Source organism: Syngnathoides biaculeatus, chromosome 23 (genome assembly GCF_019802595.1).
Source record: "Syngnathoides biaculeatus isolate LvHL_M chromosome 23, ASM1980259v1, whole genome shotgun sequence".
In the NCBI taxonomy this organism is placed as follows: Eukaryota; Metazoa; Chordata; class Actinopteri; order Syngnathiformes; family Syngnathidae; genus Syngnathoides; species Syngnathoides biaculeatus.
Window position 1 is genome coordinate 6,886,394 of NC_084662.1, and position 17,437 is coordinate 6,903,830.

The window sequence follows — 17,437 nt, forward strand, 5'->3', positions numbered from 1 at the left end:
TGTTCTGTTTGTAATTATGAGTGTACCCCTTTAAGAGCGGAGGGGGCGGTGTCAGGTTAACTAGGAAGCAGAAGTAGGCTGAGGAGCAGCTCGTTGTTTGTGCTTCCGTGTTAAAAAATAAACAACCACAAAAAACGACGTCAGGCTGTGGTTCACTGCACTGGATCAGTTTTCATGTGCACTGAGAGTCCGGGACAAGTGCGCAATTGCGCAGCGGCGCAGCTTAGATGGAACACAGGTAAAGACTACACAAAACAAGCGACGTCTTTCAATATCTAATTATATATCAATTTCAACTCGTAACAAATTTTACGCACGCGATTTTTCGTGCAGATTTGCGAGTACGACGGCGTGCGGACGCATATGCGCCCGTCGAATCACAGTGACTGTGACGGAAGTGGGCGGTAGCTTACCGTAATTAAATGACAATTACTTCACCCGCGGCAAAACTTTAGGGAGTGATTCAACATAACGGCGCGCTAACGAGTGCACCCGGTCGCGTTTACATTTGACAACGCCCAGTGATCATAAATAATGTCAAAACCCGACAAGGCTAAAAATAAACTAGCATTTGGATTCAAATATATTGCATACGAAGTAGACAAAATGTCTTTTGCGGAGCCGATCCGAGACGTGATTGGTTGGAAGTGCAAATTATGAAAAAGCTGGTCAGCATAAAACACTAATTATCGTCCGATACCGATCAAGCCAATCGCATCAGTGTAAAGTTTGATCATCCAAAAAGACAAGTGAGCCCGTTCCAGAAGTAGCCCAAGCCGTGACGTCATCATCATCGGCAGATCCTTTCTTTTCCCATCACTTTGGTCGAGGTTCATCGTGGTTTCATCGTTCCATAAAAACTGTTCCAAAACTTTCCTGGCTAACCTCATGTCTGTACTTGGTTGCAAAATCCATTCGGGCCTTCCGATTCTCGAGCTGGAAAGTTCGAAGGGAGATTTCGGTGGAGGCAAGAATTTGGTGACTCGGGAGAAGAGCAGTCGGGATTATAATTTAAAGGAATGAGATTTAGCGGCGGAGGGCACGTCTTTGTACTTGAATGCACGTATTGACCCTCTCGGGATTCAGGGGAAAGCCTAGAACCACACTGAAGGAACCAAACAGTCCGAGAGACTGCCCAGAAGATTGCAAAGTGCATGATCAGTGTAGAGCAACTCATTTGTGGATGACGACTTGCAAGTCAACACAGTTAAATTCATGTCCTTAATATTATTCAGAACGAAATATTATCTTCCTTGTGATTCTCTCATAAAATATTGTTGCTAGATGGAAATATTCCATAGCCATCCATATCTATACTATACTATACTATACTATACTATACTATATAAGCACTTTTGGCCTTACTGTACACGTTGACTCGATGTTTGGACGGACGTTTCAGCGCTTTCCCAGTTCGGACAGCGGACACTACCGGGCAAGCGGTCGTCCTCCATTTCTCCTGCTCTTGAAAGAGAAACCAAGTCCAAACACTTGACTGCTCTTGCAGGTATTTCCCATTTCTCTGGAGCATTCATGAACTCGAGCTTCACTATCGCAAATGGTAAAAACACGTGCGACCCCGCCCTGATATGGAACAACTGGCAACCCACCAATGAGCAGTTAGTTCCTTTAAACTTTGGCCACAACCCCGTGAATGCGTCATGGATGGGCCCATCCACCATTATTTGGAAGAGACTTTTCAGGACTGGTCAATTGACAACGTTGCAGCTGCATATTCTGCGAAAAGAAGAAACTTCTGCAAGAAATATGAGGCTAATGAGCGAGAGCTAATACAATCATTGGCTCAGCGCTAACCTGGGAGATCAGCAAAAAAAAAAAAAGGTTTGGTTGCAACAATCAATTACAACAATCCAGACTTTACAGATGCTTAACAGGAAGCAACGCGTTAACTGTGCCCAGAAGTCTCAAGACTTCATCAGGCTCATATGCATCTGGGATCAATCACCAAGAGCCAGAGCCAGAGTCAGCGTATACAGTATTTGCGATACCACAAATGTGTAGGGCTGTCCCCCCCCCCCCGGCGCCATGTGTCCAAAAGGGTGATGGACAGATTGCTTAGGAGACCATCTGGACTGCCGCATGAAGCAGCTTTGACGAGCGAGAGCCTACTGACATAGTTTTGAAAAGTACAATCAAAACGTTTGCTCACTACTTCAAAGAAAAACCGACTTAATGCGCTGAAACACTTCTTTCGGAACAAAATAAGATGTCCTCAATAAAAAAAAAAACAACAAAGGAGGCTTTTCTTGAAGGATGTTTTTCATTTTTTTCCGAATGATTTGGTTCCCGTCATTCAGTGATGTATTTGGTTTTTTTTGTTTGTTTTTTTTTAACTCGTGACCCCAAATTGATGTTATAGATATGCTTTAGCCCTCTTTCAAAGTTTCAGCCCATTTCCACATGGTTATTACAGCGGTCAAATACATACGAGGGGAAAATTTCCCAAAAAAATAGCCGTGCGCTCACACCCCAATTTTCACGGCAAATCCTCCACATGATCAATGAAGCAGTCATTTTTCGGTAAAATGAAAATAATAATAAACAGAAATTCCCAGAGGGTCCTTCCATGAGTAAAGACTTTGGACTTTGAAACCGCATTTCCTCAACTCCTTGCTCGAATTGGGGAAGGAAAAACAAAAAAAAAAAACAAAAACAGGTAATAAGTGTAATTACTGCCGCTTGATGTTAAAATCTTAACGGCTTAGGACGTCTGAACTCTTGTTAACCGCAGCAGCAGTCGGTCGATCGATCGATTAAAGAGTGTCAACAAGTTCCCTGGACAGCATTTAAAGCGTCCTCAGAGGCCGTTCGTCAAACGCGATGGGATCGTTCAATGTCTTTTCAGAGCCGTGCAACTTTTTTGTCGTCCCCCCTTTTTTTTTATTTGATTGAACTCACCTCTGGAGTATAATGCTAATATCATTTCATATTCATTTGTCACATTCATTCATCCATAATCTGTTCCGCTTATCCTCACGTGGGTCGTGAGCAATCGTCCCTTTAATTTTTGACACGTCTAAGCAAACACACCAAGGCCGTGAGCGCCCCCTTTGACCAGTGTGAGCAACGTCGGACGTACGCGCCGTCATCCAATGAAGTGACACGGCTCGTTAAAACGTTCCGATAACATTCCCATCAGAACATTTTCAAGAACAGTTTTGTGTCTTTCCAAACTTACACTGAAAATGTCAACAATACAAATACGTACCAAGCCAACTATTAACTATAAATTTGAAATGTCGCTTCCAACTTTGTTTTTTTTAACCCACAATGATATCCCCCATCTGTTTTTCTTGGTGTAAAACTGAAATATTGCTTGCAGAATATCTTTCGCAATGCATGTTGAAAGTTGAATGACGCTCCCAAACAGTTTTAGGCTTAATGTTATCTTGCTTCCTATATTTAAAATACAGAATTAGCTTTTTGGGCAATGTATCGTCTGTGCTTTCATCCTCGATCAGGCTGTGCCAAGGTGGAATTTTAACATTATACACCATCTCATCCTGTACTTTCCACTTTGGCTTCAGACCAGACCTTTTTTACTTAAAAAAAAAAAAAAAAAAGAGAGAGAAAATCTCGTCCAGTTTCACCACTTTTTCTTCAATTATTCACATACCTCGGCGTTTGTAATTATGAGTGTACCCCTTAAAAATGGAGGGGGCGGTGTCAGGTAAACGAGGAAGTAGAGTGTGTGGCCCGGTGTGGCCGAGCAGCAGCTCCTTGTGAGGGGCAGCGCGCAATCATTTTTAAAAAAGAAAAAAGACGCCAGGCTGTAGTTCACTGCGCTGGATCTGTGAGTGTGCGACAAGTGCGCAAATCCGCAGTTGCGCAGCTTCGAGGGAACATTGGTCATGAGCATACTGGAGCCTATCCCAGTTATCCTCAGGCGAACGGCGGGTGGGGTACACCCTGAACTGGTCGCCAGCCAATCGCAGGGCACACTGAGACAAACAACCAATCACACTTTTAGGGGCAATTTAGAGTCTCCAATCGATGCATGTTTTTGGGATGTGGGAGGAAACCGGAGTGCCTGGAGGAAACTCACGCAGGCACGGGGAGAACGCGCAAACTCCACACAGGCGGGGCTGGGATTTGATCCCCGGTCCTCAGAAGTGTGAGGCCAACGCTTTACCAGCTGCCGCCACTCCCGGGTATGATTTGCACAAATTCACAAATTCTCGCTCACACCCCCATCTTGCGCCGCAGTTACAAAGGTATCAAGATGACCTGAGTGAGTTGTAAAGTTTTATTTCAACACAGGCGTTGAACAAAATGGGTGCAAACACAAACTTGGAAGCGTTGCGGCATTCATTTTTTTCCTCAACAGTGACGCGCTTGCGTGACCCGGGCGAAGAAGGCCTTACCGACAGCCAACGCTACGAGTTCGACTCGAGAAACGCTTTGCAGCATCGTCGACACTGCTCGTACACCTTTTCAAAGTCTTCGTCGCTTCCCTGCAGAAGGGGGGGAAAAAAAAGGAATGAGTGTCCACCGGGAGAAGGACGAATACCTGGTGTGTTTCTTTAGGTTTGAGAATATACAAATCAGCAAAAATTATGCTGTTAAAAGACCAAGTGCTAATTTGACGACGTTGCTTACATGCAGCGCCTGAAAGCAGTTTAAAAATACAGATGAATTGATGTGAACATGCCCTGAGGGAATGCAATTCCAGATGCCAACAGCAAATTTGGCAACAGCGTCTGCATGAAAATGTTTGTCTTCAAAATGTACTGGAATAAAGTCTTTGGCTTTTTTTTTTTCTTTTTTCTTGCCTTTTCAGTTCTTTCACAGTGCATTTAGTATGATGAGAGATCTCAATCAGCCCGAGATCCGTGCCTCGGAGAGTAAAAGCCAAAGTCAATAGTTGCACAAAAACACTGAGACGGAACCATTTCTTTCTGTGATTAATTAAAATAGTTATATACAAATAACAGATTTGTTATTGCCAGCACTGGACGAAAACAAGAATCTTCTGACTGATTAAAAGACGTGAACTTGGAAAACAGGAGTTATTTGATTATTGAGATGGATGTAATCTTCCAGTGATTTGGCTTTTTTTCCGGAGGCCTTTTTCTTTTTGAAATATCCAAAGTTGTTGCTCCACGGCTCAAATTAACCTCGAGCACACACCACGGAAACTGGCCGCAATGGATCGGTTATGCGCCGACGACTGGCCGTCAGGTTACGAGAATAGCACCTGGTGGCCTATTTGTTGGAAGAAATTGATTCGCGCTGAAAATTCACCACGTTATTCTAGCCAATGTCACTTTCACGTCCCGTGTCTCGTCGTGTTTTACTTGCTCTTTGCCCCGAGACCACAGAACAGGCCCGGATTTCGAGTGCTGACCTTTCTGCGTCAGTTTTCATAAATACCGTCGGATATTCGGGATTCACGTTGCTCCTACAATGATGTCGATCCATTGACCAATTTTCTAAAGCGCTTTTCCTCATTAGTGTTCCTGGGGAGTTGATTTGACCACAAGGCGGATTACACCCCGAACCCAACTTCGATGAAGCCAACGTGCACCATTTTGGAGTGCCCCAAGAAAATCCACGCAAACTCCGCACAGGAAGTCCAGAGCCGAGATTCCAACCTGGTGTCTGAGACGATTTGAGCTACACGAGCTGCTCCGGCTCGCTTTCATCCACAGTCCAAATATTTGACCACGGACAAAAATCTGAACATGCCAAATCTCGTTAAAGACCAAATCAAATGTGTAAAAAGTTTGCAATGTACAATATTTTCCAGCCGATAAAAGCCTGACAAGATTAAGTAAGCCTATTACTTTGCATGAAATGGAGGCCCGTATAAGCCAGCAGCGTTTTGCTTTTTTTTTTTTTTTTTTCTTTTCCCGTGTCGCAGGTCATAACGGAAGACGAAGTGGGCTGCCGCTTTTGGACACTTCGGCTGTACCGTAGAAGCTACGAGAGAGGTGGGACAACAACCACTTGTCAGATAATTCGGCAACGCAAAGGGGGAAGGGGAAAGGGGAAAAGGGGAAAAGGGAGCCGTCTCTAACACCCAACATTCACTTCCCCCGCCCCGTTGAAAGTAATCGTCGCTGTCCGCCAGGTGATCCGAGCAAAAGACCAACGTGGGTAAACGGCGGATCTTGAGCTGTGGCTCTGATATCTGATTTTTGTGTAAAACTCGCCACAGCCCAACGTATGTAGCGGACCATTTTTTTTTGGGGGGGGCCTGTTTGGCAATAGAGATTCTTCCTCACGTACTCCATTGCCGTTCCGTTGATTGCGTCCGATTCCTCTCTTATGTAAAGGCAACGAGTAAATAACGGCTCGATGAAAGAGCGTCACATCCCCTTCGGACATTCCAGAGGAGTGAAGCCAAGCTAAAGCTGCTTTTGGAAAGGCAAAATCCTCGGGAGAGTTTCGCAGCACCTGTTTTACGTCCACTCTTTTCTGTTTAGAAAACAACAACTCATTTCACCGGACTACTCACATAATAGGGATCTTTGATGATCAGCTGCTTCTGCGGGTCATATGTACCAAGCAGTTCGATTTTGGCTCGGTGATTCTTCACCGCGACGGCTTTACGTTTCAAGTCGCTGAAAGGACAAGGACGGGAAATGTAAAATATGCTGACATGTGCTCCAAAAGAAACTGAGGCGATTTGTCCGTTACCAGACAACACCAAATGGCCCGATCGGGCCTTTTCGCTTGCCACAAGTTCGACTTTTCTCAGTCTGGTCAGATTAACATTTGCTGAGAAAAATAAGTGAGAAAGAAAAAAAAAAAAAAAACTGCCCAAGGAGCACAGTCATGGCATCCAAGGAACTCGCTAAGCTCCTTACAGATCTGATCTGCCGTGGGCATGTGATCTCAAAAATGACCCCTAAACGTTCAAAGTAGGGGGGGGGGGGGGAAACTCACCCTGACCTGTGGAAAGAGATTAAGGAGGTATATTGCTCATTAAAAGGAGGCATTCGCCTAAACGTTACAGCTCATTGTTGCTGGGAATACGTGGGCCGTTAGCGCACACCTTGCGAGGAACTTTTCACCGCGCCCTGATTTGATCCCTTCTATTTTTTCATTCTTTTCGAGAGCCATCAACAACAGTGAACGCGTCACCGGCGGCCGTTTTCACACAAATTCAATGGAGACCGACATACCTCAAATTGCTCTCATCCATGCAGAGAATGAATTCAAAGTTCAGAAAGTCATCGTTCGTCACCTGGAAACGAGAGACAAAAACAATAAAAAAGTCAGTCTTCCACTTTTCCCATTTCGACAAGACAAAAAGTTCGTCATAACCTCGTTCTTACTGAAGTCGCAGTGGCAGCCGGCCAATAGAGGGTGCTAGAGCACTGACCGGCCACCAAAGTCATGAAGAAATCAGTATCAAAAAGATAAAATAAACATTTCAGCATGTTTATTTTAAGAGGAGTACAATAAATATCACAGTTAACAATGAGAAAAGTATTTTCATTCATCTGTGTTGTCGGCTTTTGTGACATTTTCGCAGTGCAGTGTGCCAAAATCTCTCTCCACAGACCACGGGTGAAAACCTCAATTTTGCCGCGGGCCGCCACATTAGTAGTTGTGGTTTCGCTCAGAAGGCCGCTATAACTTCGCCTCGTCCTATGATTTTATATAACGTGCAACCTTCATTTCCATACGTTTGATTTTGTTGCCAAAATTTAGTCGCAGCTTTTGTACATCTGCTCATCTTTCGAAAGTGGCCCCCATCTGCTCGCCCATTTTATTTATTTTTTTATTTGGCTTCAAACAAAAGGTTCTCTGTCCAGAGTTGTTCAACACGGCTTGATGCAAATATCGCGACGTAAAAGATGGAATCCTTTTGTCTCATCTTCATCTTTTGATCTGAATCCCAAATTTACTCGAGTGAATCAACCATTCAAATACTTTTTTCTGTAAAGCTTGGCAGCCATCTTGTGGGTTTTATAGACAATTATTAACCCGTATCAATTAGTGGCGGGTTGCTTTTGTTCAAGATTTCCATCCCCTGCAAATTGCAGAACGCTGTGCACGACAAACTGAATAAAAGTCCAATTTAAAAAATGCTTTGGTCATCAAAGACACCATGATATACCTCAATGTTATCAAATGTGAAATGGGCTTGGAAATTGGATACAGATATTAGCAAGAAACATGAATTAGATGCATGTGATTTGCTTTACCGGGCCGCAAAAAAAAAATGAGGTGGCGGGCGGGATCGGGCCCACGGTCTTTGAGTTTGACACCTGTTATCTAAAAGCATACGCATCATTTCATGCCAGAATATTGAATTCATCTGACAGGGCTTCAGTAAAGATTCTTGAATCTCGTCCAGCTCGCACATAACTTCACGCGCTTGATGCATGATAAAAATTGCATGTTTGTGCGGCCAAGAAGCTGAAGACCTCGGAGACGCTGGGCGGACTGCGACCTGCAGCCGGCCCGCGGACGCTCCTCTTTCCTGTGACCTCAACGGCCCGGGTGACAATCATCCATCCCTCCCCATCCGTATTCCATTTTCTATCATTTTACGATTGTCATTGACACTTGAAGCGCCACAACACAGCAGTCTCGATTCCCTTTGAAAGGTCGCGTTTTTGTGCCTGTCTCAGGAATGCGGATTGAACTGCTTGGCGAATGACATATGGCCAACTTGCTTTCTTGTCCAAAACAGGACAAACCGCAGGATTCCCCTTCTCGAGGACAACCCTGAGGATCCGGACGACGTGGCAATTCTGGGAATAGGTCGGTAAGATTTTTTTTTTTTTTTTTTGGGAACCGCTTGACGGAAGCCTCAGACAAGCGCGACGGCGCCTCGAGTACTTTTGAGGAAGTCGGATGATTAAGTCGCGACAATTTTTAGAGACAAATGAGTAAAAGTGCAGAGGAACAATGCAAGCGTACAGGACCTCATGCATTTCCCGTCAAATTCAATCCGGACAAGTTACAGGTTCACAACCTCAGTTTGAACCCGGCTACCGCACTGAGCAATGTTACCATTGCGCTACCTTTTATGTTCAGACCCGCGCAACACTGATATTCCCTTCAACTTAGCAGAAAGAAAAGGGAGGGCGGGGCTTCAACTGACTCTACCACATGACCGAAAGTGGATTTGTCTACATGGAATATCTGGCACAGAGTTAAGAGTCGAAGCCAGACGTTTGCATACACTCTGCAAACAACACACCTCATTCTTTGTCTCACTGCTTGAAATCAAATCAGATTCAAACTCTCCTGTTTCAGGTCAGTAAGGATCACCAAAATTATACAATTCAATAATGAGAGAAAGACTTTCTGAGGGAATTTTGCATTATTTTCTTCGAGGTCAAAAGTTTACCGAGATAAAAAAGAACTAAAGAACGTGGGGAAGCCCAGATGATGAGGTCAGTGCTTTGGAAGCTCCTGATAGGTTAACTGACCACACGTGAGTTCACTGACGGCACACCTGGGGACGTATTTAAGGCTGCAACTCAAACACTCTGCTTCCTTGTCTGAAATCATATAAACATCAAAAGAAATCTACCACAAGTCGGGCTCATCCTTGGGTACAATTTCCGGATGTTTGAAGGGAGAACGCTCGTCTCCTCCAACAATTATACGCAAGTGTAAACATCTTGGGAATGTCCAGCCATCGCACCGTTCAGGAAGGAGACCGGTTCTGTGCTCTAGAGATGAATGTGTTTTGGTCCAAAATGTGCGAAGCAATCCCAGAACAAAAGCGAAAGACCTTGTGAAGACGCAGGATGAAGCCAGTAAGAAAATGTCGTTATCCAGAGTGAAATGGCCCCCAGACAGACACGGGCTGAAAGGCCACTCAGAAGACAAAGATCTTAACTTTTGGAGACATGCCCCGTGGTCTGATGAAACTAAAATGGAGCCGTTTGCCCACAATTGACAACCCCGATCTGAATCCCATCGACGCTTTGTGGACAGATCTGAAAAGGCACGTGCGAGCGAGGCAACCTTCCAGCAGTTCTGTCAAGATTCAAGCAGAGTACTGTAAAGTCACAAACTCGTGGATGGTTCCCCAAAACGTTTCACCGGAAATGCATGGAAAGTTTGGACCTGAAAGAAAACATCTCTTCCCTCCTTATTCTGACCTTTAACTAAATGAAATCATTTTGGTGATCCTGCCGGAGCTGAAACAGAAGAGGATTCATCTGATTTGACTTCACATAGTGAAACAGAAAATTAAACTTGTGTTTTTGCGCCGTGTGTGTCGATTTGTGGCTTCAACTCTGTAGCGTCTATCTTTTTGGTTGCAGTAATGCTCAAAAATAAATAAAACGGTGATGCCTTGCGTGAGATGTACAAAGAATATATATAACAAAACCGGCAGCCGCGTACACTTTATCCTCTGCGATAAACGTACTCCTGGACGGTGTTAAATGTTGATGGAAGACACGTTAGTCCAGTTTTTTTTTTTTACCATGTGGGGATGTTGGCGAATTAAGACTTCTTAGAAAAGAAACTACAGTAAATATATCAGAGGACTGGAAGAGGTATAATTTGCAGCCCATTATGAGCTCATGAGCAGCACTGTAAAAACAATCATTGCAAGTGAACAAATGCTGCAACATCCCCCGGCGTCATTTATCAGTGTCATAAATAATGCGGTTGAAGATTAGTAGCTTGGGAGCGGGGCGGGCCTCTGTGTCTTTCACCGAGACCTCCGACTTTTAAAGTAATAAACATCCTTTTGCACCTATTTCCTTCCATTACAGAATGAGATTTGGGTTGGAATGGCGCTTCTGTTATCCATCAAAAACAAATGATGACAGATCATATTTGTTGGACGATGGATGTTCTGGCACCAAAGTCGTGCTCATTCCTCCGACGCTGACTCACTGATAACAAATTGAAACATGTAAACAGCAATTTCCTAAAAGAACATTTGACCTGGACTTGCCATAAATGGGAGACACAAAAACGGCGCAAGCGGATCTTTCGGTGGTTTCTTCGCCCGACGCGGTCTCCCCCTTTGACCGGTTTGTGGAAAAACGAGCGGGTGGAAACGAGGTGATGCCGGTTAGTGGAGGGTGGGATCGGCGAGCTCGTGTCAAAGCCGATCGTGCGGATGGGGACTCAGCCTCGGCGGTTCTGCTTTGAGGAGATTAGACTTGCTCTAACTGCTCGGCTTTGTAGCGGGACAAATGGGCAACTCAAGAGGACGGGGGCGAGGTGGGCTCGGGCGGGATCCGGGCCACACGGACGCAGGAAAATACCCAAAACGGGTGAACATTTTTTTAGCCTTCTTTCGGGAAGGGAAACATGGTGAGTGATGAGGATGCTAAATTTACAGACGCGTCCTCTCCCTGCCATGTGATTCAGCGCCTGCAGCAGCTTGTACAGCGAGGCAGGGCTGACGCCAGAGCCCTTCATTTTTTTTTTTTTATCAAATACGTGGAGCACAATGTGCTGACCTGCTTTTTTTTTTTTTTTCAGAGTAATAAAAGAAACATTTTAATCAAACGATCGTGGCGACGGTCAGGCATGTTGCAGCTACTGGGGGTGGAACCGCCATGGCCGCGTGAGTCCCCGGAAGGCCTCGTACGGAGAAAGAAGGGCGGCGTCGTGCGGGCCGACGGTTTGCATCCGGACGGTGAACATTGCCAAAGGCTCCACTGACACTGCGGGGGGTTCAAGTGACACAATTCAGACTTGATGCTCTCGGGTGACACAACCGAGAACCTACGAAAGACATGTCCGTGTCCATTTTCCAACCCGCTTATCCTCACAAGGGTCACGGGAGTTCTGGAACCTATCCCAGCTAACTTCGGGCTCAAGGCGGACTACACGCTGAACTGGTCGCCAGTGAATCATCGAAGCGCAAATAGGAAAGGCCATTTATACTTGTTTACCAAAAAAATTATAATAATTTCATTTTGAAATGGCCATTGGCACCTGTCGCGTAAATGCAGCATGTGCGTGACCCAAAGTTGAACAACTGCACTCGAGTTGTCCACCTGGAAAAACGGACATCGACGTTTCTCAACCTCAATTGTGCCGCGGGCATCTCTTTGATATGAATAAAGTGAACTTTCAAAACAAAAGTTAAGTCTGCAAGCACCAAAGTGACCTTCAGCTATTCCTTGCGGAGCCGTACAAATATTTACACATTGCGCATGAAAAGCAATACGTGGAAAAACTGAACTACCATATATAAATAATTTCATATGCTTTTAATGCCACCAAAATTAATATACAAAAGTTGCTGCTGTTGCACCGATTTCTGTTCCAGTGAGCTCTTAAGTCACTGACTGTAACTTGTTGAAATTTAGTCCAATTCTGTGTAATTCACTCACCAAATATATCCTTCCATAGATCGACGGAACAAACATATATTACTTGTAGAAAGTAAATCATTTATAGACAAATTACAAGAATAGTGGTGTAAGTATTTATATAATTATAAACTACAACACGGTAGAGTATTATTTTTCTCATTTAAAAAAAAAAAAAAAAAAAAAAAAAAAGATATTTTTGGGAGACTGGAACGGATCAATGGCATATTCATTCATTTGAATGGGGAAAGATGATCTGAGATGCGAACTTCCTCAAGATATAAATTAAATTGGTCAATGGAGGCACCACAGAATTTGAAATCCTGTACATTTAAAATAATTTCCCGCACTGCACATTTTATTAACTTTAGTAAGTCGTCTTTTCCTTTTCTAAACTCGTTCAAAAAATGTTTTTACTCTTTGTTTGTGGTTTTTTGGTTTTGTGTATGAAATGCGCTTTTGGCAGCACTGTAAATCTAGGTCCTTGTGCATATTGCTTGATTTTCCTACTTTATTTCTTGTTTCTTTGCTCCCAAGGCTTGCTTTGTCTGAAGAATAACGGAATGTGTGTTTTTAATCTTTTGATGGTGGCGTTGCTCGGGGAACACTGCAGAATGGGAGGAAAACAAATACAACCTTTAAAAAAAAAAAAAAAAGAAGTTGGGGAGCAAGTAATTATTTTTCCGGACTTCTTTGCAGATCACATCCATACGCCAAAATGATAGTGTAACTACCATCTCGTTTTATGTTGTTTTTTTTGGAGCTGCTGTTCTGAGAAAATGCCACAAAACAACAACACAGTAAATCTAAGTATTAACACTACAATGGCTTTGTTGTTGTTATTTTTCATATGCAAGCGTCTGCTTGTGACTTGGCCCGCCTGTCAAATTTGAAATGCCAACGTGCTCCCTGAGCCAAAGGGGTTTTGCCCACCCCTGCTCGAAAGCGTCTGCGAATCACGGGAAATCTGCTTTGAAGACCTCGATAAGGCCGACTGCTATGCAGAAATACAGAAAGGCAAATATACGCGAAGATGGGTTCCGATGTCGCGAGTGGAAGCCTTGTGAGCTGTGCTCGGTACCTGTCGGGCCCTATGAGCGGTCTCAATGCCACGGCCCTTCAGGCAGGCCAGCCCGCGGGCGTCCGGCAGGCGGCCTATATTCCAGTCGGACGTGGCGCCGCTGTCGATGAGCCACTGCAACAACACGGAAGAAAGGCGGGTGGTGATCGTACCTGCCGGGCTACGTGTCTCACGGGCACGTCGTGCCTCTTCATGCAGGCGAGGCCGCGATGGTCGGGCGGGTTTCCGATCTCGTAGGTGGACGTTGCGGCGCTGTCTATCCTCCACTGGCCAGAGGAGGAGAGAGAGCACGGAAGCTTTTCAATTTGGAGAAATCGACTTGAGATTTTCAAGAAAAAAAAAAAAAAAAAACGAAAGGTGGCCCGGGAACGGCCCCAACTTTTTGCGCGTCCTGCGTATTCCAAAAGGTCCTCGGATTACCACTGCCACGATCTCGCTTGCCCGGCAGTGAAAGAATACCTCCGCACGAGTTTTTCCATTGTTTTATATTTATGGCCAGGGAGCGTTTTTTTAATCGAATATTTACCGTAATTTAGCTTAGCCTTATAAGCCTTCAACCCTGCGGCTTGTGCGGTGATGCGGCTAATTAGTGAATATTTTCCCTAGCGGCCGCTAGGGGGCACTCCAGCGGAAAAGGTAAGAGTGAGACCGGCGGAATATATGTACCGAGGAAGTGACTTTTACCGGTATGTTTTTTTTTTTTTTAAACTGGCCCTTTTAGCGCTGCGCTAGCGTCTTGCTGCTGTGTTACGGCCATGTCTGTGATTTTTACCAGTATGTTTTTTTTAAACCAGCCCTGTTAGCGCCGCACTAGCATGTTGCTGTCGTGTTACTGCCGCGTCTCAGTGATTTAGGTATGTTTTTTCTAACCTGTTAGTACCGTGCTGTTGCTATCTTAAGCTAAGCTAAGGTATTATAACTTTGAAAACTCTTTCTGTGTACCGTCTTTCTTTGTAAATATCTCGCGTTTCAATGTGGGCACTTGCGGCTTTTACAGCTGGCATAGGCTAGCTGCTCACCAAAACCGACAGTACGTGGCTAATCAAAGACAAAAACTGTACGGTCGGCGGGTGGTACCTTGTCGACGACGCCTGCGTCGGTTGCCATCTTCCTGAAGACGGCCTCCGCAATGGGGGACCTGCAAATGTTCCCTGTGGAAGAAAACATTTCAACATTACGGCAAAGAGTTTTACTCTTATTATGTTGGGGTCAACCCAAGTAACCTATACATGCAAAGAAAGTAGAAGAAATACACCCTGTAATGATATTAAATGGCAGAGGGGAAAAAGTATTGAACACACAGGCCAAGTGGAATTTACTGAAGACTTTGTATAAAAGCCATGGTTTGCAATGACAGCTTCAAGATGGCTCCTGTATGGAGAAACTCACCACGTGCATTGCGCTGTGATTTTGGCCCATTCGCCCACATAAGCAGACAGATTCTTTTATAGACCTTTCAGTTCTTTCCATAGATTTTCGATTTAATTCAGGAAATGTGATTGGTTGGGCTATTCTAGCAAACAATAGAGTTTCTTTGGCTATATGTTTTGGCTCATTATCCTGCTGAAATGTCCAGTGGACCAGCCTACATGTCAAATTTGTTTGGGGATATAACAGCTTAAATATTTTCTTTTTTGGAAAGCACAATGTCAAGTAAGTCTTTTTCTTCTATTTGGGGAAACGAAAGAAACGGCAGACGAGTGCGACAGTTACTGCTTTAAGTTTAAATCACTATGCCTTAGCACCATTTAAAGAACAGCGTTTACTTTGTTTCTTTTTTCACGCTGCACTTACATTCCCCATTCAAGTGATCAATTAAATGGGTTAAGCTCTCCGTTAGCGAGAAGCTGAGCTTCATTGTGTTTGTTTACGGCGGAGGTCTGAAATGTTAAAATCTTGCGGTAGAGGGCGCCATGGACGCTGAACTTTCCAAGTCATGATTATGCAACTTGGTTGATAAGATTTCTCCGCAACCTTTAACCCCTGATTTATCTTATAGTCGGAGGTTAACTAGGCGGCTAAGTGGGGGGGAACAGAATTCCAAATATTTTCACCTTCACTAACGCTAAGTGGACGATGAAAGAGAAGTTCTGAGCATATTTAAAGCATATTTAAAGTCGCCAAATTTATTCCGTTGACAACATTGACGTAAACGTATAAACACTTGGAATCAAAAGGTGCCTAAATGATTTTCCAAAAAATACTGGTAAATGGGTGCATTTTAGAATTTTTGTGCTGGTTTAATTTATTTTTTTAAAGGTGCTCAGCTTACCCAGACAGACAAACAGGACAGATTTGCTGCTTGAGGCCGCCATGTTTCCTATAACGCGATGGGTCCTTGGTGACGTAATCGAAAGCTGTCCGACCCGATGCATGACTAAAAATCGCAACTCGGACGACAGTAATAATATAATAAAATAATACTATAAAAAAAAGATAGATAGATAGATAGATAGATAGATAGATAGATAGATAGATAGATAGATAGATAGATAGATAGATAGATAGATAGATAGATAGATAGATAGATAGATAGATAGATAGATAGATAGATAGATAGATAGAATGGTGCATGTGTGGAGTGCCTCACAGTTCGGATGTTATGGGTTCAAATCTCGTTACATGTGTGGAGTTTTCATGTTGTCCTCATACTTGTGTGTGTTTTCGGGTATATTCATATCTACCTGATAGATGCACATGCATCTAGTGTTCACTGGAACGGCATTTCAGTTTATTTCAAAGTCGAGCATTTATTTGAAGTGTTACTAAATTGGTTTACAAGCTGAGCCACTGAACGAAATGATCTTGCAAGTCAAGGTACCGATCCCAATGGCACAGGCGTGGGCGGCGTGCTCCAAATTGTGCAGTGCAGAATGACTGTTTGTCTAGAGGAGCCCTACGGTTGCCAGTCAGGGGCAAACCCCGCCAGCGGCTATCCGGGACAACAGATCCGCTTGTGTTTTGGATCGTCTCAATAGGGTTAATGCCTTGAATGAACTGAAATAACCACAAAGCAATGTTGTCTTTGTTTTGCCGGTGGCATATTAGAACAAGGAAAACCTCTAAAGCCACTTGTAGTACTGGAGACCTGGCTGATCTGTGACCGCGGTGCCCGCGCTGCAATCTGGTGTACAAGTTGGCACTTGAAATGAGGAAAAACAAAGACAGAAAGTCTCAAGAGGCAAATGATGCGACCAAATTGGATGTCGTTTCGAGAACACGACTCCTCTGGGTCAACCAGCGTGGCAGCTCCGGTTGGAAGTTGGCCTCCAAGACGAAAGGGCCTCGAACAACGAGACCGTTCAGTTGCGACGCCAGCGGAACAAAGTGCGGAGGTCCGCTCGGAAGGAATACGCAGCGTGAAACCGCTTTTGGAGCTGTGGAGACAAAGCAGCTATCCTGTCTGTTTCCCTTTTTTTTTCTTTTTTTTTTTTTTGCTGCTAACTTTACTCTCCCTTGAGTATTTTCGAGCTGCTTATTCACATCCGCATAAGTAACGGAGACGATTCACTATCAGGATCAATTAGGACGCTGTGACGAACGATTGGAAGGCGATGCGTCATAAAAATGCTAAATCAGGAGATTATTTTTTTCCCCTCACGTAATTAGATGAGTCATGTATTGGTCGAACTTGTGTAAAGAATAAAATAAAATACATTTTTTTAACATTTTCTCTTGCATTCCACAGTGTCCATGATGAATTACCATTTTAAAATGTGTTTCACCCCCAAAGAAATTACGACTTTTCCTACATAAATGAGATTTTTTTTTTTTTTTTTTTTTTGGGGGGGGGGGTGTTTCCATTATGATAAGGCAGATTTTGCAGGATACATTTTTTGGGGGGAAACCACCGCACCACAGGAAGAACAACCCATCAACCACCGTCGAGGTGTCAACAATCATTTGTCATGCAGTCGTGGCTCATCCATGCAATCTGTCGCTGACCAACAGCTTGGGCTTCGGGAGCTTTGCTTCGACGATATTGGAAAACCTGTCTCTGTGAAGAAGAAAAACTGGGCCAAAGAACACAAAGAAGACACAAGAACAAAATGGTGTCAGGCAGCTGAGGCGGTTC

General features: G+C 44.1%; 1 protein-coding gene across 2 annotated transcripts; it reads right to left on the reverse strand.

The window, feature by feature from the left end:
- Nucleotides 1-4,253: 4,253 nt before the first annotated feature.
- acp1 (acid phosphatase 1) lies at nt 4,254-15,766 on the reverse strand. 2 transcript variants are annotated; one of them, XM_061811529.1, is made up of 6 exons: nt 15,635-15,766; nt 14,440-14,513; nt 13,363-13,476; nt 7,152-7,213; nt 6,482-6,587; nt 4,254-4,475 (listed from the first exon to the last, which is right to left on the reverse strand). In XM_061811529.1, the coding sequence occupies exons 1-6, from the start codon at nt 15,735-15,737 to the stop codon at nt 4,398-4,400; spliced, it is 537 nt and encodes a 178-aa protein (XP_061667513.1). In that variant the 5' UTR covers nt 15,738-15,766; the 3' UTR covers nt 4,254-4,397. The 2 variants fall into 2 exon arrangements, with proteins under 2 accessions (XP_061667513.1, XP_061667512.1); XM_061811528.1 differs by lacking the exon at nt 13,363-13,476 and adding an exon at nt 13,515-13,628.
- Nucleotides 15,767-17,437: the final 1,671 nt, after the last annotated feature.